The 26,536-nt window shown below is 34.4% G+C and overlaps 1 protein-coding gene and 2 long non-coding RNA genes across 8 annotated transcripts; 2 read left to right on the forward strand and 1 right to left on the reverse strand.

Annotated features, from left to right (window-relative positions):
- Positions 1-811: 811 nt before the first annotated feature.
- Positions 812-11,045, forward strand: LOC126585348 (uncharacterized). 6 transcript variants are annotated; one of them, XR_007610462.1, is made up of 4 exons: positions 812-882; positions 982-1,149; positions 1,228-1,574; positions 8,175-9,226. It is a non-coding gene; the product is annotated as an uncharacterized LOC126585348 (long non-coding RNA). The 6 variants fall into 6 exon arrangements; XR_007610464.1 differs by having other exon boundaries at positions 813-843; XR_007610463.1 differs by adding an exon at positions 10,788-11,045 and having other exon boundaries at positions 819-1,149; positions 8,175-8,968.
- Positions 11,046-15,595: 4,550 nt separating this feature from the next.
- Positions 15,596-25,929, forward strand: LOC126585317 (disease resistance-like protein DSC1). Its single transcript, XM_050249709.1, has 9 exons — positions 15,596-15,835; positions 17,020-17,079; positions 17,266-17,333; positions 17,687-17,702; positions 19,023-19,644; positions 22,180-23,293; positions 23,497-23,805; positions 23,906-24,874; positions 24,987-25,929. The coding sequence occupies exons 1-9, from the start codon at positions 15,697-15,699 to the stop codon at positions 25,521-25,523; spliced, it is 3,834 nt and encodes a 1,277-aa protein (XP_050105666.1). The 5' UTR covers positions 15,596-15,696; the 3' UTR covers positions 25,524-25,929.
- Positions 20,728-21,718, reverse strand: LOC126585350 (uncharacterized). Its single transcript, XR_007610466.1, has 2 exons — positions 21,539-21,718; positions 20,728-21,187 (listed from the first exon to the last, which is right to left on the reverse strand). It is a non-coding gene; the product is annotated as an uncharacterized LOC126585350 (long non-coding RNA).
- Positions 25,930-26,536: the final 607 nt, after the last annotated feature.

The following is a 26,536-nucleotide window of genomic DNA, read 5'->3' on the forward strand; positions in this document are numbered from 1 at the left end:
GCAGGAAGAGGAAGAAGAAGCAGCTCGCGCGCTTCTTTTTTTTCAAAACAGACGGGCAAGCTGGGAAAGCTGGGTTCTGAGAGAGAAGAACTCGAGCTGGGAAAGCTGAAAACAGGAATCGATAACCCATTAAGAAAAAATGATAAAGAAAGTCATTGATGTGTAAAATCTAGAACTAATTGCGGAGAATAGGGGGGTTTTAAGGGATAATTTCTTTTAATTAAACTTTCACTTTAACCTTTATTAAACTCATAATTTAATTGGACATGGTAGTTTTTAATCCTTGTAGTGCGAAAACCAAAGTCCGAAAAACCACTCACTGCAAGAGATCAAATCTTCTGCACCCAAAATGGATGTGGCCTCTCTGTGGCTCCAATGAATGTCTGACACCTATTAAATATCTTAACTTTTCTTAATTTTGTTTTTATGAATTTAATAGGTGGCAGACACTCATTGGGGCCACAGAGAGGCCACACCCAAGAAGATTTCTCCTCACTGCGATGGTATAATTTTCACTAAAACTCATCGCATACACAAATCTACTAGTCCTTTTGTTATCATCATGGCATGATCTATAACGTGAGTTTAGTTAAAATTCCAAAAACCCAATAATTAAACAAATCTAACACCAAAAAAAACAAAAACACCATAATTGGGACAATTTAATTCCATTAATTCTAAGGGAATTATCCAAGATCGACCAGAACACACAATTCAGATTGGGTCTCCACAACAGACAACCTAAATTTTTATTTGAACTTTTACACTGCGACCCCTTGGGGTAAGATTCCTGGATCCGCCACTGGCCCCAGGTCCAGCCCTGGCCTTATATTTCATGAAACGGTGTGTATTGGTCCCTGCACACAGAAGAAAAAAAAAAAGGTTTTTTCAAATTTGAAAATAAATAATGAGTTCTTTTCAAATTTGTAAGTAAAAAAATGGGTTCATTTCAATTTTGAGTTAAAAAGTGGAAAAATGTAGGCGTTCATGTTGAAATGAGGAGGAGATGAACCAATGGCGGTCGAGGTGGAAGAAGATGAGGAAGGAAGAAGATGGTCTGGAGCTAAAGTCCGGCACCATGAGAGTAAAACTTGGAACGACAGCGTTTTGGAGTCATAGTGATGGTGCCTTCCGGGTGTTGTCAGTTGGGTAGGAAGCCTTCAAGCTATTGCCATTTTCAAGCTTTCTCTCAGTCTGTCACTGACCTTACACTTTTTCATTTCGGAGAGGGAGAGGGAGAGAGAGAGATGGAACGATGGAGCTCAGTGTTGCCAAATCGTTCTCCAAAGTGGATTAGTGTTTTCTGCCACGTGTCACAGTGCATTTCTGTCTTCCGACCCGACCCGACCCTGCCAACATTCAAGGTCACTTTGGGCCGACATTCAAGGTCCTTTGCATTGTTAATTGTGCCCTTTCTTTCTTTCTGTTTTTGTTTTCTGATAATAATCTAGATATGAAGAGAAGATAAAAATAGTGAAACTTTCTGTTGGAAATTATATATTATAGTATAAAATATTGTAATATATAATTTTAATAATTGAATGAAAAATAGTGTTAACCAATTTCTTAGAAATGTTATGTTGTTTAGGTGTATTCCCTTGATAAGTGATGTATACTTATAGATGAAAAGTTACATCTTTTTAATAAGTAGAAATTGGATTCTATATAAACCCATGAAACCATTGGTATTAAATATAGAAAATTAGAGTTAATTTTTACTCTTGAGAAATAGGGTTTCCCCACTTCGTTTCTCAAATGATTCGTGTGTCAAATTCCGAGTCATGTCTTAAGAGTACGGAATATATAAAGTTCGCCAGAGTCCGAAGATTGAAGTGCTTTGACTTCGGATTATAGATTGTTGAATCCTGGGAGATGGACGCCTACCAAATTACAAGCACAAGAGTAGAGGCGAAATTCTATCTTTAGGACATTGCATTTATGAAAGTCTCAATCTTCAAGTTTGTCAGTTTTTCTAACTTTATCTCTAGTTGTTTATATTAATCTCATATGTAAATTAATGTTGTGAAATTTCTTTATGATTATTATTATTATTGGAATTCTTTTATATTTCTCATATTTATTAATATTGCTCTATCAATCTAAAGATAGAATTCTACTTATGCAATAATTAGTAAATATGAATGTGAAGAAGATGTTAAGAACATTGAAGTAATAACCCTAAACCCTAATTCAAAGACACTATTGTGGATGCAAATTTTCTCCTCTTCGATCTTGGACGATTTTGCACCTACAAAACAACTAGCACCTTAGGTTAAGGCCAAAAGCCTCACGCGCCCACGATGAATGGGGGGGGCTTTGGCCGAAGAATCTCCGATGCCAAAGTTAGAAATTTAGAGAGAAATAGTGTTTAGAGTGTTTTGGAATTTTTGCAAGAGGTTTGGAATGAGTGTTTGGTAGAAATGGGTGACTATTTATAGGACCAAATTGGTCCACATTTTCAAGAAAAGGGCCGGCCCCTTTGTGTGCTTTTGGGTGAATTTTTGGTTTTATTAGCCACTTTATTGGCTAATAAAATACAATAGAAATAAATGGGAAGTTACTAAATTGAATGGTTATCATTATTTGGCTAATATAGTGGAAGAAATTTGAAAAGGTGTGGAGCAAAGAGAGGGAATGTGGCCGGTCTACTAGGTGGGATTTTAGGGTTTATTTTAGGTTTAATTAGCCAATTAATTGGCTAATTAAATATGAAAGGAAATGTTTTTGTGCTTTATGGTGTTAATTGGCTAATAAAAGGGAAGAGATGATGGAAAAGGTAGAAAAAAGGTGATGTATTAGGTTTTGAATGGGGTAGCCGGCCCTATTCTATTTTTTAGGTTTGAATGGATGTTTCAAATTGACAATTAAGGGATTGATTAGGTAATTAATTCCTTAATTAGTCAATTATTATGATTTTATGAAATATGAAAGGAATAAGTATATTATTTAGCTAATTGATTAGCTAAATAATGAAATGGGAAATATATGAATAAATTAGGCTTTAAGTTGATACCTATTTTGGGCACTTTTGACTTGGTTGAAAAAATGATTCTCTACTGCTCGCGTGTAGGAAACCCGGTATGCCTCGAGGGTATTTTTGTCCTCTTTTGTCCAAAAGTCCACGTGTCGCCTAGTGAATATTTTTGGCTCCACAACTATGGTTTTCTACGGAAAAAGGCATGTCTTTGGAGGGACTAATTTTTATTTGCTTATTGATATATAACATAATCTTTGATGTTGGCGTTCAAATTGTATTGTTAAATGCATGATACAATTCAAATATATTCATCTATATATGCACATGAGCAATGTTTGCTTGTTGATTCAATCTGTGACTTTAAACATGTTGAGCAACATATAGCGTTGTATTTGATGCGTAGCCTAGCCCCTTTATGCTAACAAGGTTTGTATAAATTGATGCAATTAAGACTTCAATCTCTATGATTTTAGTCGTGATGACTAGGGTTAGATGATGGTTTGGAATTATCCATGGGGAGCGGTGTCCATGCAACCGCCTGTTTCTTTGAAAAGACAAAAATTCAAAAGTAAAAATTTCTAGGCAAATGCAACACTTGATGAAAAGGTGTTAGCAGTTTGTATGGGAATTGTTTAGGTGTTTTGGACAACAAAAAGGTTCTTGGAAACAGAATTCCAAGCCAAACAGTTAATTTGCACATAGTTTCTTATGCATGTTTGTCCTCTCTCTCTCTGAAACAATGATATATTTGAATAATCAATTGCAATCTTTCCATGTTAATATATGGAAAGGTGGGACACCTGTTATGAAAGTCTTTATTTGGGAAGTTGTGTTCATTGGAAGGCATGCAAACATGGCTTGTGAAAGTCTGATATATTGTTTCAAAATTTGGAAAATATCTCAGCTGCGTAAGTGCGGTTGGAAACCTGCACCGATTTCTGGAAGTTTTTGGTTTTCCAGAAAAGTTTGTTCGTCATAATTGCAAACCAAAAGAGATTTCTAAGAAAAATGAAGGACATACGTGGAAATGTCAAAGTTTGAGTAACTCTTTACGAAGGGTTATTGCCATTGATCGGTTACTTGTGTTTCTTGGATAATAACTTTTCGGATCAAAGTTATGACATAAATTTGATGGGCGAGTGCTTGGGAATGATCTCTAAATTTCGAAACGGTACATTACCAATATGTATGTTTGCTAAAACCAGACATGGCTACCGTCTGAAAGGACTTCTCCATTTGCGGTGGCAGCATATCGAAATTTTGGTCAAAGGAAAAACTTGGATTGATCATTGGCCATATGTGAAATCAAAGGCCAAAGATATGATTGGAAGGCCAAACCATGTCTGTAAAGCAGATTGGTCTATACCTTGTTTACGAACCACACGTACATGGTTTTTATTACATTTGGGCAAAAGATTTGGTAAAAGAAATTAACCAACCAAGTCACTTGGGATAATTAGATTTCAAGAGGATGATGGAGGAGAATTTAGTCTCCTGAATGTGTCTTGTTCAACTATTAATAGTTAAATGTGACAACAAAAATGAGTTTTGCTCATGGATATAACCAAAGGGAATTCCTTTGAGAGGAATTAGTGAAAGTGTGAGAGGAATTAATTGTTATATATATTTTCCTGAAATTAATCTGAGGACATGAGTTTTGTGCGTTACATATTAGAACATATAACTATGTGATTTTTTGGGATATATGTATTTCCTAGAATCTCTTGCAATTGTTTAAGATAATAGTGAATTGCACTTAAATCTCATTTGGTATTTCTAAACCATGCACCTTTTTTAGTCTAGAGTTACAATTAATTATTAGATTAATCATGTCTCCTATGCATCATTTCACTTGAAAAAGGTACTATGGCGATGGGGTATCTGGTTTGGATAACCGCATAAGGATCGTTTGAGTTCGGTCATGTATCAAGCGTATGCAGACTATGCAGTCACCCAATAATTATATAGTTGGTAAAGAGAAGGTGTTTGAACATTTTTAGGACAGAGCATGATAGTAGTATCATGTATATTTGTTGCTAGTTATCACAACAAGGTGATGATGGTCACTAAAATTGAAGCATAAAATGCCTATGCTCCTTTTGCCATAAGGTGTTGCAGGGCATTAGAAGGAACATTTGCAGAAACTGCAGACTTCCACACTTGCTTGAAGGCGCTTCATGCATATTATTGTTTCATGTAAGATGATCACAGTGATCATCATTTGGTGATTGATAGTTATCTCAAGGTGATGACTTGGCCAACATTACAGGCATATGCAACTCTTGGTGAAAAATGTTAGTGTGCAAAAGGCATAGTTTTCACTGTTAATTGCCTACAAGGAAACAACCAGAGTTTATATCTTTATTATAGAACACTTAGAATATATATCTTTGTATATATTTGGGATGAGAATTGTGTGAAATTAGTTAGATGCATACCTTGATTTGTTGCATTCATATGTGTGGAGTCTTGAAATGAATCATTGGGTGTTCTATAAAATATATATGGTACCTTGATTTGTTGCATTCATATGTGTGGAGTCTTGAAATGAATCATTGGGTGTTCTATAAAATATATATGGTATATGTAGAACTCCATCACAATTGACCAGTTGGAGATTCTGTTGGAAATTATATATTATAATATGAAATATTGTAATATATAATTTTAATAATTGAATGAAAAATTGTGTTAACCAATTTCTTAGAAAGGTTATGTTGTTTAGGTGATATTCCCTTGATAAGTGATGTATACTTATAGATGAAAAGTTACATCTCTTTAATAAGTAGAAGTTGGATTCTATATAAACCCATGAAACCATTGGTATTAAATATAGAAAATTAGAGTTAATTTTTACTTTTGAGAAATAGGGTTTCCCCACTTTGTTTCTCTCATGCTTCGTGTGTCAAATTCCGAGTCGTGTCTCGAGAGTACATAATATATGAAGTTCGCCAGAGTCCGAAGATTAAAGTGCTTTGACTTCGGATTATAGATTGTTGAATCCTGGGAGATGGACGCCTACCGAACTACAAGCACAAGAGTAGGGGCGAAATTCTATCTTTAGGACATTGCATTTATGCAAGCCTCAATCTCCAAGTTTGTCAGTTATTCTAACTTTCTTTCTAGTTGTTTATATTAATCTCATATATAATTGATGTTGTGAAATTTCTTTATGATTATTATCATTGGAATTATATTGTTATTTCTCATATTTTCTATTATTGCTCCAACAGATTCTAGATAAAAGAGAAATAGATGAGACCGCGGCTTGACGGTTCTATATTCATTTGAGTCAAGAATTTTGGGACATTTAGAACCATGTGGCGGTTAAAATGCAAAAAGATGCAACTAATTGACAAATGAATAGTTTCTGTAAGGTGGTGGAACCAAAAGGTGGAATCTACCATATGAGATTCCAAGAAAAAAGCATGCCATTTGAAGTGCTCTTTTGACAGGGAAAGGGTATGACCTTTCCAACTAGTCATTACCATTCTTAAGTTTGAATACGTGTTCATGGGCTAGTATGTAAACTTCTACATATCGACTGGATGTATTATCATATAGTGATAATAATGTTGCAAAATCATTTATCTGATTTCTTCGAAGAGATTAATTCATCAATTTCAAGAGGCCTAGAATGATATCATCATATTATTACCAACAATTATATGACTATAGTCATATATGATGCAACACTTAACTTTCTGGAAGATTTCTTGAGAAGCATTTAGTTTATGTGTTTTGCTTCTTTGCCGAGGAAAGTGATGCATTTGCCATGTCAGTCATGGAGAAAATGAATATTATTGAGTGTTATTCAAAATGTTATCAATATAGAGAAATAATCTTGAAATTGTGGGGGTCTTTCACAAAGGAAAAGACGACACTAAAAATGTGCGGGGCATTTTGCATAATTGTATTAGACATGTCTAATGATACTTATTAAGCATATTAATGGACATGGCCATTGGGTCATGTATGTTAGTCATAGTGTCGAAGGGACGAAAGCCAAGAAGTGCTTTTTCCATAATGGCTAGTGAGGCATGAATGCCTAAAAAGATAGATAAAGTCTATCTTAGTTGTTCATTACTTATTAAAGTGGAAAATGTGATCGATTTAATGATAGCATTACAAGAATTAGCCACAATTATGAAAGAATTGTGGGGGTCGCTTATTTATCTTTGAGATATGAGATATGCATAAGAAGAATGGAAATGTAATTTGCTAATTGAGTGAGACAATCAAAATGTCATCTCTTATAATGAGTAATTGTTTAAGGTATGGCAAGGTTAGAGACCTTCTTACAAATACCTTAAATGTGGGGGAGTTTACCCAAAGCTTAGTTTTAGCAAATTACTTAGCAATTAAGTCCTGATATAATTTTGAGGACTTGACATTTCAAACAATGTCAAACAACTACTCTCATATGAAATACAATTTCATAAGATGGACTGTGTACACCATTAAGTCAACCTAGTAGTGGATCCAATTATTCAAGGTTAGACTAGAGAGTAAGTTGATCATCGAGGGGAATGAGGCTAAAGCCAACATAACTAATGAATCAGCCGATCGGAAACCTAACTTAGTTGATTGGAGATCCCATGGTCTAAGTTCAATAGGCAAACTGGTTAGGCATGATTCAAAGAAGTTAACACACTATATACCTCATTCCTATGATGGAAGAAGTGTGTTGTCTGTAGATGTTTTAGGTTGTATATTTATACTTGATGACAGTGATATCTTATAAATAAGAGGAATAGAGAAGACTATTTTTAATCAGTGGTCACCTATGTGAGAGTAGAAGTGGGTCGCTTCTATGAGTATGAGATGGCTAAATTCTCTAAAGCTCTCATGAATCCGGGATTGGTTCAGGACCAAAATGAACACAACCTTATGAACCAGAATATATTAGGATTAGTGATGTGTGTTGCTTATTGTCTCGGTTTACTATTGCAGTGAACAGTTCAAGATTTTATATTCACTGCGTCATCAAGTAAATCCGATAAGTATTCACTAGGGTAAGTTCAAGTTCAAAAGACACCTCTCCCGATGCATCTCTTGTCCGCCTGTACTCTCAAATTCTTCCTGATTTTTCATTCATGTGGGAGATTGTTGGAAATTATATATTATAGTATAAAATATTGTAATATATAATTTTAATAATTGAATGAAAAATAGTGTTAACCAATTTCTTAGAAAGGTTATGTTGTTTAGGTGTATTCCCTTGATAAGTGATGTATACTTACAGATGAAAAGTTACATCTCTTTAATAAGTAGAAATTGGATTCTATATAAACCCATGAAACCATTGGTATTAAATATAGAAAATTAGAGTTAATTTTTACTCTTGAGAAATAGGGTTTCCCCACTTCGTTTCTCAAATGATCCGTGTGTCAAATTCCGAGTCATGTCTTAAGAGTACGAAATATATAAATTTCGCCAGAGTCCGAAGATTGAAGTGCTTTGATTTCGGATTATAGATTGTTGAATCCTGAGAGATGAATGCCTACCAAACTACAAGCACAAGAGTACGGGCGAAATTCTATCTTTAGGACATTGCATTTATGAAAGCCTCAATCTTCAAGTTTGTCAGTTTTTCTAACTTTATCTCTAGTTGTTTATATTAATCTCATATATAAATTGATATTGTGAAATTTCTTTATGATTATTATTATTATTAGAATTCTTTTATATTTCTCATATTTATTAATATTGCTATATCACTTTCATCATATCGAAATTATTAAGATAAATTGTGATGGTGCATGGAGGAAGGTAAAAGGTGGTTTTGGGTGGGTGGCAAGGGACTTTGCCAGAATTTTCCGTGCAACTGGTGGGATTGGAAATTACCCTTGCACATCTAGTTTGATGGAAAAAGCGGATGCAGTCAGGGCGGCCCTTACAGCTACCGTGGAGAAAGGATTTTTGGATGTATAGGTCAACTCTGACTCAAAAATTCTTATGGGGATGATTAATGGTACTTTGCAATCGGGGGTAATGATTGAAGGTATCCTATTTGATATTAGATGATTACAACAACAATTGAGGTCATTAGAATTTTATTTTGCTCCCGTGTTTGTAATAGGGTACTGCATCTAGTAACATCTTTTGTACTTAAGGAAGGTGACATTCATAGTTGGAATGGGTTTGATTCGGAGTGGCTGTTGAACCAGAGTGGTTGTTCAACACTCTGGCATCTGATGTAAATGTTTTCAATTCGAATTTAATCAAAGTTTATATCGTTTTGAAAAACTCATGTAAGGTAGTTAGTAAGTTCATTATTTTTAGGGAATTGTTATTGGCACTTCATAAATCTCATTCTACACTCCAAACATTCTATATTTGGAAGGAAGAAAAAAATACACTTGTAGAAAAAAAAATACACTTCCCTATTTTTAATCTATTTTAATAAAAAATAATAAAATCTTAAATATGTAAAATAAAGAAAAAAGTAAAATAATAATAACGATAAGGACAAAATAAAGGGTAAAGTGAATAGTATCATGATTGATTTTTTAGTGTAAATATGTGGTTTTTCGTTAAAATGAATAGTACCGGAAGCTTTTCGTTACAGTTTCTATTATTATAACCTTTTTTTTTTAACAAACGATATCATTTACATTAAGAATGAAGGGGTGAGCTTAATCTCACAATAGGCTAATAATAATGCAGTTCAAATTTATCTTTGATAAGTATCGAACTTAAAACCTCTCACTTCAAGTGAAAAAAAATATCACTAAACTATAATACTAAGTGACAATATTTTCTTTCCGTTTGAATGCACAGTTTCTGCACCAAAAGTGCTTAGCAATTTCGCCTTTATATTTTTTTGGTTTTTTTTGGGTAATTTGTCTGGATCGTCGTTTGTTCACATACTTTATTAAAAGATGCTTTATAGAAAGTGCTTTGGACTTATCTTTTAATTTTAATTTTTTATTATTTCGTCTTTATATATTTTTGGTTTTTTTAGGTAATTTGTCTGGATCGTCGTTTGTGCACATACTTTATTAAAAGATGCTTTATAGAAAGTGCTTTGGACAAATTTTTCTTTTAATTTTCACTTTTTATTAAAAGACGCTTTATAGAAAGATGCTTTATTGAAAGATGCTTTATAGAAAATGATTTGGACAGACAGATTTTTCTTTTAATTTTCACTTTTGGTTCCCGGAGCGTTTGTAACTTTGTGCACGTAGCACGATTTCAATTTTTCTTTAATAAAATCTGATCTAGTCTCAAGTGCAACTATAGTTCAGATTCTATTTCTCAGGTGCTTTGGACAGACTTTTCTTTTAATTTTCATTTTTAGTTTCATCCCATATTTTTAGCACAATGTTTTATAATATTAGCACGAGAATTAATGTTAAACTGTGAGGTGACGGAGAGTTCTTAAAAGTATCATTTTTTAGAGTATCCTTGGCATTTCTCTTGTAAGCGCCAAATGAGTAATTTTTCGTTGTTATCACCACTTTGCATTGTGAATTGTGCCCTCTTTTTTTTCCTAATAATAATCTATATATAAAGAGAAGATAAAAATGGTGAAACTTTCATCATATCGATATTATTAAGATAAATTGTCATGGTGCATGAAGGAAGTTAAAAGGTGGTTTTGGCTGGGTGGCACGGGACCTAGCCAAAATTTTCCATGCAACTGGTGGGATTGCAAATTACCCTTGCGCATCTAGTTTGACGGAAAAAAGCGGATGCAGTTAGGGCGGCCCTTGTAGGTTCTGTGGAGAAAGGATTTTTGGAATTTTAGGTCAAATCTGACTCAAAAAGTCTTATGGGGATGATTAATGGTACTTTGCAATCGGAGGTAATGATTGAAGGTATCCTATTTGATATTAGATGATTACAACAACAATTGAGGTCATTATAATTTTATTTTGCTCTCTGTGTTTGTTATAGGACAACGTATTTAGTGACATCTTTTGTGCTTAAGGAATGTAGCATTCATAGTTGGAATGGGTTTGATCCGGAGTGGCTGTTGAACCAGAGTGGTTGTTCAACACTCTGGCATCTGATATAAATGTTTTGATTCGAATTTAATCAAAGTTTATATCATTTTGAAAAACTCATGTAAGGTAGTTAGTAAGTTAGGGAATTGTTATTGGCACTCCAAAAATTTTATTCTACACTCCAAACTTTCTATAATTGGAAAAAAAAAATACACTTGTGAGGAGTGTAGAATGTGATTTTTGAAGTGCTAATAACACTTCCCTATTTTTAATCTATTTTAATAAAAAAAATATCTTAAATAAGTAAAATTAAAAAAAAAGTAAAACAATAATAAGAGTCAATTGTCATACGTGTGAGCATGTAGTAAGAGGCTACTATATGTATAAAATGTTCTCTTGCTAGAATATGACCATTAAATTTGATTATAGCAAATTAACTATGTTGAATATTTGCTGTTGGAATAACATGAATGTATAACACTTATTGTGTAATTTAACAATTGAATATAGATGTGCATTGAAAAATTTGAGATAATTTAACGTGTGTATGTGATCTGCTTTAAAAAAGCGATGTATAATTAACATTGATGTATAGAGTCGAAGTCGTCGTCCACAAGCACTAGGAACTTCCTCGCCTCCGGAGGATTAGCTGGGATTCATTCTTAATTTCACCTTTTTTTAGTCTTTTAAGTCTCCACTAGGCCGAAAGTGATTGAGCAATTTCTCCTTTACATTTTTTATGGTTTTTTTTTTTTTTTTGTCTAATCTTTGATGATTATCTTCGATCAAGTCCTCCACTAGCCACTAGGATATACATAACCTTTTTTTTTTCTCAACAAATGATATCATTTATACTACAGAAAAAAATGTAAATTTAATCTCATAATAGACTAGTAATAATGCAGTTCAAATTCATTTTTTGCAAGTATCGAACCTAAAACCTCTTACTTACAAGTAAAGAAGAATACCATTAGACTGTAGTATTAAGTGATAATATTTTCTTTCCGTTTGAATGCACAATTTTTGCATCAAAAGTGCTTAGCAATTTTGCCTTTACATTTTTTTGGTTTTTTTGGGTAATTTGTCTGGATCGTCGTTTGTGCACATACTTTATTAAAAGATGCTTTATAGAAAGTGCTTTGGATGCTTTATTGAAAGCTGCTTTATAGAAATATGCTTTATTGAAAGATGCTTTTATAGAAAGTGCGTTGGACAGATTTTTATTTTAATTTTCACTTTTGGTTCATGGAGCGTTTGTAACTTTGTGCGAGTAATCAATAATTAGTAGTACGATTTCAATTTTTCTTTAATAAAATCTGATCTAGTCTCAAGTGCAACTATAGTTCAAATTCTATTTCTCAGGTGCTTTGGACAAATTTTTCTTTTAATTTTCATTTTTGGTTTCATCCCATATTTTTGGCACAATATTTTATAATGTTGGCACGAGAACTGACATTAAACTGTGAAATGACGGAGAGTCCTTGGAGAGTATCATTTTTTTCAAGTATCCTTAGCATTTCTCTTGTAAGAGCCAAATGAGTAATTTTTCCGTTGTCATCACCACTTTGACATGTGCCCTTATTGATCCACTCATCTTATAACACCTCTATTTATTTGTTAATGTATAACATTTGTCTTTTACGATACAAGATTAACGTTTGCATGATAGTGACACTTTTAGTCATAAATTCTAGTAAATCACAATTGTGCTTAAATTCACTAAATATGAAAAAAAATTACTCATGTAAATTTGTTTAACTCATAACTCAATGAGATAACATACCGTCGAATGATCGTCATATCGAAAAATCTCTATACGGACCAAAGCCGTTTATAGTTTTATCATTGAGTAAAAAAAAAAAAAAAAAAAAAAAAAAGAAGAGTGGTTGAACACAAAAGCACAGAAAAGACCGAAGCTTTTCGTAGTGGTAACTATTTATAGACCAATAGAAACACACTTTTAACAGTAAAAATAATAAAAAAAAACTTTCCCATTTCGTGTAAAAAGAAACCAAGAAAAAGCCAGTCAAGCACTATTTCAAGGTCAAGAGTCTATTGAGCCAATAGCACTAAATTGCAGTCCTCAAGTCATCGCTAAGGTCATCTCCAACTGAATGATCCAGAGGGTCAGAAGGTCGAAAATAGTCTAAAATCATCTCCAACTGATGGCTAGACCAGAAGGCTTATGGGCTCTACAGAATCTGAAAGGGCCAAAAGGTTGGCCCAATCCAGCCAGCCAACCAGCCCCAAGTTGGTCAGAAATTTAAGAATTGTTGTCGGATATAACCGATAGTATTGTTATTAATCATGTCGGTTATATCCGACATGAATTCTTAAACAAATTTTTGAATCCAACGGATTTTTAAATTTTTTATTTTATTTTATTTTTACAGTTTTATTTATTTTTTTCATTTACAAATTTTTTTTTCCTATAACTTCTATTTTTTTTTCTATAACTTCTTATAACTTCTATTTTACAAAATTTGTTTCTTATTTTTTTTTAAATTCCATTTTTTTCCTATAACTTCTATTTTACAAAATTTGTTTCATAATTTTTTTTAAATTCTACTTTTTCCCTATAACTCTATTTTACAAAATTTGTTTCATATTTTATAGAAATTCTATTCTTTTCCTATAGCTTCCTAAGCCATTATACAACATTAAATTAAATTAAGTAACATAAAACAAATTAAATAATATGAAACAATATTAAATAACATTAACGAACATAAAAATTATACAACATAAAAAAATATTTAACAACATTAAACTTAAACAACATTTTTAAAAACATTTAACAACATAAAACTTAAACGCCTACTCCATGCTTCTTTTGGCCCAAAGATGTGCAACAAGATTATGTTGTAGGTACTTGTTTGTGGCACGAGAACGTATCATTATATAGCGTCTCATGTACTCATTTATAGAGATACTACCAGTTCTTGGATTGAAGGGCAAATTAGGCCCATCATATATTTTTGCATGAGCCCTTCTTAACCTATTTGGATCTTCTTGGTCGTCATTAGACTCTCCATCAATATACTCATCTCGCTCATCCTCCACCATCATATTGTGTAATATGATGCAAGACATCATGATGGAGTCCAAATTTTCTCGACTCCACTCTCTTGCCGGTTCGCTGATGATCTTCCACCATGCTTGTAGAATACCAAAAGCTCTCTCAACATCTTTCCTGTATGCCTCTCGGTGTAAGGTAAACAACTTTTCCACATCATTCCTAGGGTTTGGAATTGTTTGGGCAAGTGTTGCCCACTTTGGGTAGATGCCATATGCCAAGTAATACCTCATATTGTATTGATGACCATTGATTTAGTAGTCAAGTTGAGGTGTTTTACCTTCCATCAGGCGATTGAAGATGGGTGAATGCCCAAAAACTGTAATGTCATTTTGGGATCCAAGGACTCCAAAGAAAGCATGTCACATCCATATGTCATATGAGACAACCGTCTCTAACACAACAGTTGGCTTTCTCAACCTTCCGCTAAAGCCTCCTTACCATCCGGTGGGACAGTTCTTCCAATCCCAATGTATACAGTCTAATGACCCTATCATGCCCAGAAAACCACGGTCTTCAGCTTTGCGAAGGAGCCGATTCAGATCTTCTTGATTTGGCTCACATAGGTACTCGTCTTTGTAAACCTGAACAATTATGTCACAGAATTATTCAAAAGAATCAAGGCATGTAGACTTAGAAATACCATGAGTTTCATCCATCGAATCAGCTGGGGAGCCATAGGCCATCATTCGGAGTGCAATAATAACCTTATGATGAGGTGAGAAACTAGGGTGACCTGCTCTATCCTGCTTCTGTCGAAAATATGGATTGACCTGCTTGACATCACGAAGTAAACGTTCGAAGACATGACACCTTATCCGGAAACGACATCTGAAATCCTCTTCTGTGTACACCGAGTTGGGGTTGAAGTAGTTGTTCATCAAATTGGCATGCGTCATCGCTCTGTGTCGTGGTTTGTAATAGCAACCAGCAACAGAGCCACCCTATTGAGGTTGTTCCTCAGTTGGTTGACACACCATGGCCGCAGTCATGACTGCTGCTCTATTTTGTTTGGTGCACCTTGCTTGAACTTCTTCATCAGACTCCTCATCTTCTCGTCTCATTTGCTCCCATTTTTCTTCCAATTTGGAATTGGATGAGGACCCCCAGTTGGAATCTGAAGTGGATCCAAAGTTGGAATTCATTGCAAACTTGAATTGAAATATATTGAATTCAAAGTTGTGTGAATTATAGCCTAATATTCACCCTATTTATAACAAAAAAAAATAATCAAATCCAATGGCGTGACGTCAGTTACCAACAGCTAACTGACGTTACTTAGCCGTTGGATTTGAATTTAAGTTGTAGTTTTTAAATAATAAATTATGTTTGGCCCTATAACCCTTTGGTCCTAGGTTAGAGATGGTTTTTTGTGAAAAGGCTAAAACGAGTCCTATGATCCTTTGCTCTTGGTTGGAGATGGAAGCAAATATGGCCCTGCATTGTTAATTAAAATTTTAATTTCTTGGACGGCCAGATGGTTAAAACGAGTCATCTGATCAGCCCTCGGTTGGAGAATGCCTGAATTGGACAAAAATGGCCTGCCTTCTTTGACCCGTCGCCCTCTCTCTTTTCCTCTATTTTCTTCTCCAATCACATCCAAACGTTTTTTTCTGCAAAAATCCATCTCCATTCACATACCTTTATACAATTTTCCCAGAAAAAATTATTGGGCAAGTATTTTTATATAAATGGCATGTTGCACTTGTTTTTTTGTTGACCGGGAAAGTCTTTGTCTTTGTGGAAAAAGAAGGAAGCTTTGCTGTGGATTCAAGAACCCTTCTCCGGGATCTTTGATTCATCTGTGTTTTCTGCAAGGGAATATCTCAGGTGAGTATTTTGAAAATTTCCCAGAGCTTTGAACTTTTAGGTGGATTTTTGTATGTTTAGGGAGACTTGGGCCAACTCGATTGGATCAAGTCAGTTTTTTGAGCTTGATATGTGTTTGTTCTAGTTTGTATTTTGTGAATATTGAATATGCTTGTTTTCATTAGTTAAATTGCTGCTTGGTACACCTGTTTCTGCATCTTTTGGTAGAGAGATGATGCATTGGGTTTTGCTTCCTGTGTTGTTTCCATAATTTGTTTTCAAATTTGGGGTTAGTTAAAGCTAAAATATTGTAAAACTTTTGAGTGTTTATTGGTCTAATTTGGGTTCATTTCTTGTTGCTTTTGAATTTTCAGGGCTTGGTGTTTACTGATGCTGGGGTTTTGTGGAATTCAGTATACTTGAGCTCTGGTAATAAAAAATAGCGAATTTAGGCGATTTTGATGGCTTGTTTGATGTATATGTATCAGAACTAATTTTCCTTAGATAGGGTTACGATGTAGCCATAACTATGAATGCTTAAATTGCGGTTACAAAGTCAAGGATGATGTAGATAATAGTATAGACACTCATTGTTGTAAAGCAAGTTTGTCTATCATGGTTACAAAGTCAAGGATGATGTATATAACGCTTTCTCTTTGTTCCTATTTTTTAATTACATCATAAAATTCAGCTACATTTAGATTATAATTTAAGATGTATATTGTGTTGGATAAAAAATGGAGTGTGTTTTATGAATAAATTTTTTGTATAAGAATGCCCTGGTATTTACATGTATATGTGTGTATACTTAGGAAAATAGTCATTTAGGTAGCTGAGTGAAGTCCGTATGATGATTACGATTTGGGATTTATATTTAGTTATATTAAAAAAATATTTGGTTAAAAGAAGGGGGAACATAAAGAGGAAGATAAATTAAGTGCTTGGATAGAGATTTCTTAATTTAAAGTGTGTGTTCTTTGTAATTTTTTTTTAATCTTTCTTAGAAACAGAGCTTAAGAATAAAGAGGAAGAAAAATTATGTGCCTAGATAATGATTTCTTATTTTAAAGTGAGAGCGCTTTGTAATTTTTTTTAATGTTTCTTAGAATTAGAGCTTTCTCAGTTATTAGTGCTTTGAATGAAAAAAAATCATTGTAATATTGGTCCCTTGTGTATCTGATTTGTAACTATATTTTCTATTGCAGATCATTGTCAAAGCTTTTTATATAGCTACAGAGTGCTCTTGCTAAGATTGAAAAAAAAAAGGTGAGTCCGGCTACTAAGTAGCGTTAAGTTTGGAATTTACAAATTTCTGTTAATCATTTTGATAAATGTTTATATAGATGTGTGTGTGTGTGTGTGTGTTGCCATTGTTTTGAATGAAAAAAAAAAAATTATTGTTATAGTGTTATTGTTTTGTACATCTTATTTATGACTTCGTTTTCTATTGCAGATTAGTGCCACAACAATTTATATAAGCTACAAAGTACCTTTGCTGAAATTGGAAAGAAAAAAAAGGGTGAGCTAACAAGTAATGTCAAATTTAGAATTTAGAATTTTTTTTAATTATATTGATAATTGTTTATACATATATATATAAATGTGTCTTGGTATTTTTATCATTCTTCAAATTTTTTTGGTATATCAAATGTCATTCCGTGTTAAATTTGTATTTCCGTTTATGTCTTTTGTAGTGTGGTTCAGCTTTTTTTTCTTTTCTTTTATAGGTTAAAACATCTTTGGTGGTAGTTAAAAATTTTGTTACTTCACAGTTTAATAAATTTATTGTTCAATAATATTTATGTTGGTTTTTCATTGGGTTTGAGAACGTGACATTATTTAACATCAAGTTGGTTTTGTTTGCGTTGCAAGATTCTCTACACAAAAGGTAAGTGATTTAAACTTCTAAAATTATTGAGTTCAAATTTATACCATCTGGTTTAATTTTATTTTTTACAATTAGAAGAAAGTTTCATATTTTGTTTAGGTTTTATTATACTCAAATTGAAATTTTAATTTCAGTAGTTTGTTTGCATTTAATGTTATATGTTGTGTTGTTTTAATATGCGTGTTGCATCTTTGTTAATTTTTTCCTTTTTCCCAATTTGTTTGCAGTTGTTTGTTTTTCAATTGGTCATAACAATTTGTTTGCAATATGTCTAAAAGATCTAAAATGCATTAACAAACGATGCTGTAAAGCAGAAACAAAACAATGACAATGAATATAATCTCTTTGTCAATTATGGTCACCAACCAAAAAGAGTGTGTAGAGCCAGTTATATTCAAAATTCTCAAATCGCTGTTCTTATTAAAACGATTGCAATTTATTAATTTCATCTATAGTCACTTTTATTTTAAGATATTATACTATTATTTCAATCCTTTTACACAATTGATTGGAAATTTGACTTTCCTCTTCTACCATTTTTTGCCTTTATCGAACCTAAATTCAAAATCTATTACCCTACAATTTAAGCACTTTTACAAAGTTATCAATGCATTTATTCGTTCGACTTTAAACACTATTCAAAGGTTATCCATGTACTCATTACACTAGATTCAACTTTGATGATTTTTCAAACATAATTATCTAAATAATTTTTAATCTTGCAGCAACGCGCGAACATTACTATCTAGTATTATGTTAATTATCGGCCAAATTTGATTTGGCACATATTACTGAATTTAACATTTGAATTTAGTTTTGATTTGTTTGTATAGAGTAGAAGTTGTCCGGTATCACCCTCCGGGCACTTCCTCGCATAGAGGAGGAGGTGGGATATTCATTCTTAATTTCACCTTTATTTGTTAAAGCCCTCAACTAGGATATATTGTTACCTTTTCTTCCGTTTGAATGCAAACAATTTCAACGCCGAATATGCTTGAGCAATTTTGTCTTTTTATTTTTTATGGTTTTTTTGTTTGATCTTTGATGATTTTTTTTCTTTTAATTTGAAAGAAAATTTTAATGTAGTAGCATTATCAAATACTTGTTAGGTGACTAGTCCCTGTCTCTCCAAATTTTTAATTTTTGTCCTCAGCTGGTGTGTTTGTAACTTTATGCACATACTCAACAAGAACTGGTACAATTTCAATTTTTCTGTACTAAATCTGATCTAGTCTCAAATGCAAGAGTATTTCAGATTCTCTTTCTGCTCTCTGTAATCAAATACTCTCGCTTCGATTGCTTCGTTCTCTTCTCTAACAGATAGAGGGATGGAGTTCATTGGGTTCTTTCAAGTTTTCAACATCGTCGTCATCGCCATCGGGACTCTGTTGTACATGTACTGCAGATCATTGACGTTTTCTTCCTCGACTTCTTCTTCTGGTGCTGCTGATGCTGCTGTTGATGATAACGATGATGGTGTTGATAAGCCCCCTCTTCGAGAAAAGTATGATGTGTTTATTAGTTTCAGAGGTGAGGACACCCGCCTTACTTTTACCAGCCATCTTCATGCCGCTTTGGAAAGGAAGAAAATCGAAACCTACATAGACTACAAGCTGAATAAAGGAGACGAAATTGGACCCGCCCTACTAGAAGCAATAGAGAAATCAAGGCTTTCGGTGATCATTTTCTCCAAAAACTATGCGTCTTCCTCATGGTGCTTGAAGGAACTTGTGCATATACTCAAATGCAAGAAAAAAGGCCAGATGGTTGTACCCATTTTTTACGACATCAGTCCATCAGATGTGCGAAAACAAAAGGGGAGTTATGCAGATGCATTTGCTCAACTTGAAAATCGTTTCAAGGAGGATAAGGTGATGGAGTGGAAAGATGCTTTGGTGGAAGCAGCCGATCTTTCTGGGTTTGATTTTTCAAACAAAAAAGGGTAACGTACTTTGCAACTTGGTGTCAATTTCTATTTGTGACTATTTCTTTTCAATTTTTATTTTTTTATTTGTATAGGAATGGATATTGATTAGATAGACTTTAACTAGCAGGGTACCGCGCGATGTTGTGGGTTACAACAAAAGTTAGATAAAATATAAAATCCACTAATATGGTAAATATTTTGAAAATATTGCTACAACCATTTGTATCCAACAAAGTGCTTAAAAGATTCAAATTTACGAACAAAGCATAATCTTCCAAACCAATACATATCTCAAATATGGGAGTCTCAAAACCTTTTTCATTTGTTTCCCTCCAAAGAAAGCTTTTGTTAGGAGGACAGAACACATTACTCGTGCTTAACACTCAAAACACCTAACAAAAACTCATCTTTCTCCACCTGAAAAGGAGTTGAGAGACCTGGAAAGCTTCTGCCAAGCAGCTCAAGCAAACAACTATTTTGATATCTATCTGACCAAATTGCAGTGACCATGAAAATATTGCTTTCAGGGAAATTAGGCAGATTGTAACTTATCCATAGTCAATGCAAATATAATACTATTTGATAAAATTCTGATGTAACTTATCCATGGTCAATACAAATATAATGCTATTTGATAAAATTCTAAACCATGACCGATTCATCAAATTATCTTATACACCAAGAAAAATTTACACTTTGTTTCCCTCCAATGCTTCATTATACTAGTACTATAGACATTGTGTATACCTTACTGAAAACCCCATACAAAATCATCTTTTTTTTTTGGGAAATGAATCGCCACATCATCAAGCGAACTGTTATTCAAATGAAAAAAAACAGTTTACCCTATTTTTTTCCCCTCCAATGCTTCATTATACTAATCCTATAGCCCTTGACACCTTATACTAATCCTATAACAAACAGTGTCAGAAGTGTTTCGTTAAAACTTCCTTATACTAATCCTATAGCCCTTGTGTATACCTTACTGAAAACCAATCATCTTTGTTTTTTTTTTGAGAAATGAATCGCCACACCATCAATCAAACTGTTATTCAAATGAAAAAACTACTCAATACTTAATAGCAAAACCGTAAACCATACCCAATAAAATCATTAACTAAACCAACGCCATATTCAACAATTCATCAAAAACACCATCAAATTAAATACCCTTAAACCACAAAATTCAAAAGAACAGACTATATAATTAGTGAGTGCAGACTTTCCGGGAGTCGGGACACCAATTAAACCCAACAGACAACGCCTTTCGTCCTCCGCCTTAACCATTTCCTCCTCATCCCCTGATTCCTCATCATCTGCAAGCTTCAATGCCACCTCTAGAAGCGCCTTAGTGATAACCAAGTTAATAGGTATAAGTTCAAACTTGTAATTCATATGAATTTTTTCGGTAACCAAACAAATGGATGTGCGAATTAGCCCAGATCCAGAACAAGTAATAGCGAAATGAACAGACCCAAAAGCTGAATTGAGCTAAGAATGCATGAGACTTTGAGATTGAGCAGGGTGGAGTGGTGGGTTTTACCTTGTTCGCGAAGGACTAAGGGCTGGTTTGGTATTGCTGTGCTTTGAAAAAAAACTGATGTGAGAATAAGCGGCTGTGAAATAAATCAACAGAGTGTTTGGTAAACTTTTTTGTAAAAGTGCTTTTGGAAAAAAAAGCAGTCTAATAGTGAGTCTTTTCATTAAAGAAGCACTGTAGCTTCGAGTGCTTTGAAAAAAAGCCAGTTTTCCAAAGCTACAAATAGCAGCTTCAGCTTTTTCCTTTGATTTCAGCTTATTCTCACAGCAGCTTCCAAAATAAGCCCTTTTTTTTTAGTTTACCAAACACCTAAAACCCCCACAGCTTTTTTTCATGGGTGCTTTTTTTTTAAGCACCTCACTCCCAAACTAGGTCTAAATCTCCTTCCTTCATGAATGAATCTTGATCTACAGTTGAAAATTTCACTGCTTTCGCTGCTGCTACTGAATCGGCTTATATTCATGCTAATTCCTCATTCTTCTAATCTCAATCTTGGTTTTGAAATTGGTTCCATAGCACATAAAAGGGAACTAAAATAAGAGACATTGATGTCAAAGGGGAGAAATTTTTAGTTACGATGGAACACAAGTTGTACATCATATGTTTTAATAGAAGTGGCGAAATTTTTTATTTTTTAAGTTATTAACTTTTTATCATATATATCTCTCAATTTGTATAATAAAACGTGATATACTACTTGTATACCGGTTACACTGAGCGAGCGACACTGGAAGAAAGCAATATCAGATGACCCACACGTCGGTAAAATCGATAACCAGCGGGGCCAAAGGGCATATTAGTAATTTTACTGCGCAAAATGAAAAATAAAAAGAAAATTAAACTGTGAAACAGAGGCAAAAACGTCAATACACTGCGTGTACATTGTTTTTAAATTGGGTTTTAGTAAAAACTAATTTCTATTTATGACTATCCGATTTAAACAATTCTTATAGACTAGTGAAGGCAATACTTACTATATATTGCTTGTCATTCATATTCATATTTTGCAGGACGGATGCTGATTTCATTGAAGAAGTTGTGAAAGATATTTCAACTAAATTGAAACGTGAAACCGCCGCATATGATTTAAAGGGCTTGGTTGGAATGACAAGCCGCATCGAGCAAGTTGAATCATTATTAAGCATTAATGGTTCGGTAAATGTTCTCACTGTAGGCATTTGGGGTATGGGAGGTATTGGAAAGACCACCCTTGCCAAGGCTCTGTTCAAGGGACTCTCTTCTAACTTCGAAGCTTCTTGTTTTCTTTACAATGTTAGGGAGAAATCAGAGCAAAAAGATGGAATCGATCAATTGCAAAAGACACTTCTTAGAGAGATCTTAAAGGAAGAAAATCTCTCCGTAGATTTGACTTTTGTTCGAGAAAGGCTCAGCCGTACAAAGGTTCTCATTGTTTTTGATGATGTTACTGACCCAAGGCAAATAAAAGATGTAGCTGCGGATAATCTTCTGTACGGCAATGGAAGTAGAATCATTGTAACAAGTAGAGAAAGGAGCGTACTCTTGAAAGCTGTTAGTGATGAAAAATATATATATGAGGTTGAGAAATTAAAAACTGATGACGCTCTTCGGCTCTTTCAACTTCATGCTTTCAATGATAACTCTCCTAGAGAAGAGTATACAGACTTGTCAAAAAGGGTGGTAGAATATGCTGGAGGCATTCCACTGGCTCTTGAAATTTTGGGTTCCTTATTCTTTCCATGTAAGAGCATAGACGAGTGCGAAGATGTATTGAGAAAACTGAAAAATTATCCCAATGCAGAAATTCAATATACGTTCAGAGTAAGCTATAATAGATTAGAAAGAGATCAGCAGGAGATATTTCTTGATATAGCATGCTTTTATAAAGGGTGTCATATTGAATATGTAAAAAAAATGGCAAATTTTGGCCAAAAGCATGGTGATTTTTGTGCGGCAGATGGAATTAGAGTTCTCTGTGATAGGTCTCTCATATCGATTGATTCAGAACAAAAAACCATAGATATGCATGATTTGGTACAAGAAACAGGTAGGGCAATTGTTCTCGAACAATGTATTGAAGAGCCTGGAAGACGGAGTAGGTTGTTCATTGCTGAGGATGTCTATCATGTATTGGAAAAAAACACGGTAAGAGCCACAAGTGCATTCACTTTTCCTTTTAAACAATAAAGAAAAGAAAGAGATGAATAAGACACCGTGTACTTCCTATGAGAAGACAGCTAGAGAAAACTCAATTACAATAAATAAGTCATATTCCTACAAATGTAGTTTTGATTAAATTTTGTTGCATGTTAATGTGTTCACATTTATGCTTTGTTGTTTATTATCAGGGTACGGAAAAGGTTCAAGCCATATTCTTTAACGAGTCCAGCACTGGAAAGAAAAACTTGGATCGTGCAGACTTCAAAAAAATGTATAATCTGAGACTGCTCAATGTTGATAATTCTATGTGGCAAAATGCTGACAGTTCTAGAGAGTACTGCAAATTGAACCTGTCTCTCTCTCTTCCCAATTCTCTTCGTTATCTTTCCTGGAAGGGATATCCTTTGAAATCTTTGTCCCCAAAATTTTCTCCTGAAAATCTTGTTGAGCTTCATATGCCGGGCAGCCAAGTCACACAACTTTGGAATGAAGGCCAGGTATATGTGTTTATTATAGATTTTGTGAAAGATACTAGTAGTGTAGAACTTATTTAGACTAAGTTGTTAATTCTTACCGTTTCTCTTTAATTTGTTACAGAAACTTATGAACTTAAAAGTGATCAAACTTCGTTATTCCAAATGTCTAACTGCACTTCCAAACCTCTTGGAGAGTCCAAATATTGAGGACATAGATCTTTGTGGATGTGAAAGTTTGGTTGAAATCCCTTCGTATTTTAAAGATCTTGACAAGCTTACTTATCTTGATCTTTCATGGTGCAAGAGTCTCGAGTATCTTCCAGACATGCCAGACAACATTAAATTCTTAAGTTTAAGCGGCAGTGGCATAAAGGGACTTGATCTCACTGGTTGCACTAGATTTTACAAATTCCCTGAAATACTGGAGCCAATGGAACACCTGAAGTTTCTTCGTTTAGAAGGGACAGCAGTTGAAGAACTTCCCCAGTCTGTTGGAAATCTAGTTGGCCTTCAAACATTAGATCTTGGTCGGTGCGAGAAACTTAAAGTTGTCCCAAGTAGCATCTACAACTTAACAAATCTTAAAACTCTCAGCTTTAATGGCTGTTGGAAACTTCAAAATTTTCCTCAACCGACTGGCTCAGTTGGTTTGCTTTCTCTTGAAGTACTAGACCTCGGTGAAAGCGGAATTTTACAAATCCCTGAGGATCTCATTTGCTTAACCTCATTATTGGGTATTAATCTGAATGGAACCAAAATTCGGAGCGTACCCTCAACCATCAAACAAGCTTCTCAGCTGTCTTGCCTCTTCTTAATCGAGTGCACGAGCCTTGAATCTTTACCAGAGCTCCCAGTGCTAAGTCGTCTTCAAGCAGATGGGTGCAAGTCACTGATGACAGTGTCAAGTTCAATTACTGCAATTACGCAATGTTGGAATAGATATGAATTGCTTGAAGAGCAACATCTCTTTTATAATTGCGGAAGGTTGGGTTATGATGCTGATGCAAGAAGCAGCATAATGGTTGATGCACAGCTTAGAATCATGCGAGTGGCAACTGCGTCTTCAAAGTTAAAAGAAAAGGAAGATTACGTATGTCTCTCTCTCTCTCTTTCTTTCTCTCTCTCTCTCTCTCTCTCTCTCTCTCTCTCTCTCTCTCTCTCTCTCTGTGTGTTAAGTAACATGATGTCAATTAATGTTGCAGAAAAAGTTTTCTGAGCCCTTAGTTACAATTGTATGTCCGGGATATGAAATTCCAAATTGGTTCTTACATCAAAATGAGGGGGCTTCAATAAATGTCAAGCTTCCTGCAAACTGGTTTCGAAAAGGTTTCTTGGGATTCGCTCTATCTGTTGTGGCATCCGGACACCAAGATAAATCGGGAAAAGTCGCATCCGGACGTCAAGATCAACCAGGTATGCAGTTTGAGTGCAAGTACAATTTCAAAACTGAAGAGGGTCAAAGTCATGGAATCGATTGTCCTGTCTTTGTCCCGTGCAAGGGTGGAAATGGTGATGGTTGCAATTTAGATTCAAAGCACGTGTTCGTATTGTATAAAGACCTTGAATATGAAGAGGGAGTAAAATGGTCATCGGATTTTTACTGCCGTTTCACCGAGGTCTCTGTTCACTTCGAAGCGAAACCTTTCCAGTACAACTATACGGTGGAAAATTGTGGAATATGCCTGTTATATGCCGAAGATGCTGAGAAATTAAAATTTGATGTCATTTCGCGACAATAACAAGGTAAGTCTGCAGCAAGTGGGAGTGTTGATCCTGAAGCCAGTGGAAACAACTAATCTGAGGAAGCAAGTGGCAGAGATGGCTATTGATGAAGAAAATGGAAGCGATGAATCTGAGTAAGCAAGTGGAAGCGATGAGTCAGAGGACGAAAGTGGAAGCTCTGAAGCAATGGAAGCTGCTAGGGAGTTGCCCTCTTAATCGTCTATTGAATGAGTTCTTTGTAACCACTTTTTGTTCTGCAATTTATTTCTACTTTATTTTGTTACAAGTTCTTTTTAACCACTTTCCGTTATGTAATTCATTTGTCGTTTATGTTGTAAATAATCTACGATGGTTATGAGGACAGTTCATGTATAAATATTGTACTCTATGTACATTTGAGTGTTAAGGAAAATCACTTTTCTACATGGTATCATCTTTTCTTGCCTAAGTTTCGATCTTGGAATCCCTAGTGCTTTCCCTCATGGCTGCTTCAATAGAATTTTGCGGCTTAATTTTCATGTATTGCATAATTGGGAATATAATACATACAATCCTTGTTCTCCAAGGTAAACCAAAAAAGGACATAAGAAATATCCTTCCTAATAAAGGACACTAATATTTACACAATATTTACATTCCTATTCTAAAACCAACTCACGCAACAGCTTCTTCCTCTTATTCTCTTCCTCCTACTCCAAACATTGCCACCCTTGTTTCTGTCAAACTAACAGATACCAACTACCTTCTATGGGAAGGTCACTTCAAACCTTTACTTCGTGTGACTTTTACGGAACCTGTTCTCTCTCAGATTGATGGTCTTGCCACATCCCAAGCTATTTGGGTATGTCTGGAGCAAAACTTTTCTCCAATGTTCTCCGGATTCGTCTATTCTTGTTGCTTAATGGGATGCCGATCGGGCAAGGTGTCTCGACACTTGTCAATCCACTATTGGCTACTGTGTTTTCTTGGGTCCTAACCTCATTTCCTGGAGGGCTAAGAAACAACGTACTATCTCCGCTCTAGTGCTGAG

This window comes from Malus sylvestris, chromosome 10, assembly GCF_916048215.2.
Source record: "Malus sylvestris chromosome 10, drMalSylv7.2, whole genome shotgun sequence".
NCBI classification, from domain to species: Eukaryota; Viridiplantae; Streptophyta; class Magnoliopsida; order Rosales; family Rosaceae; genus Malus; species Malus sylvestris.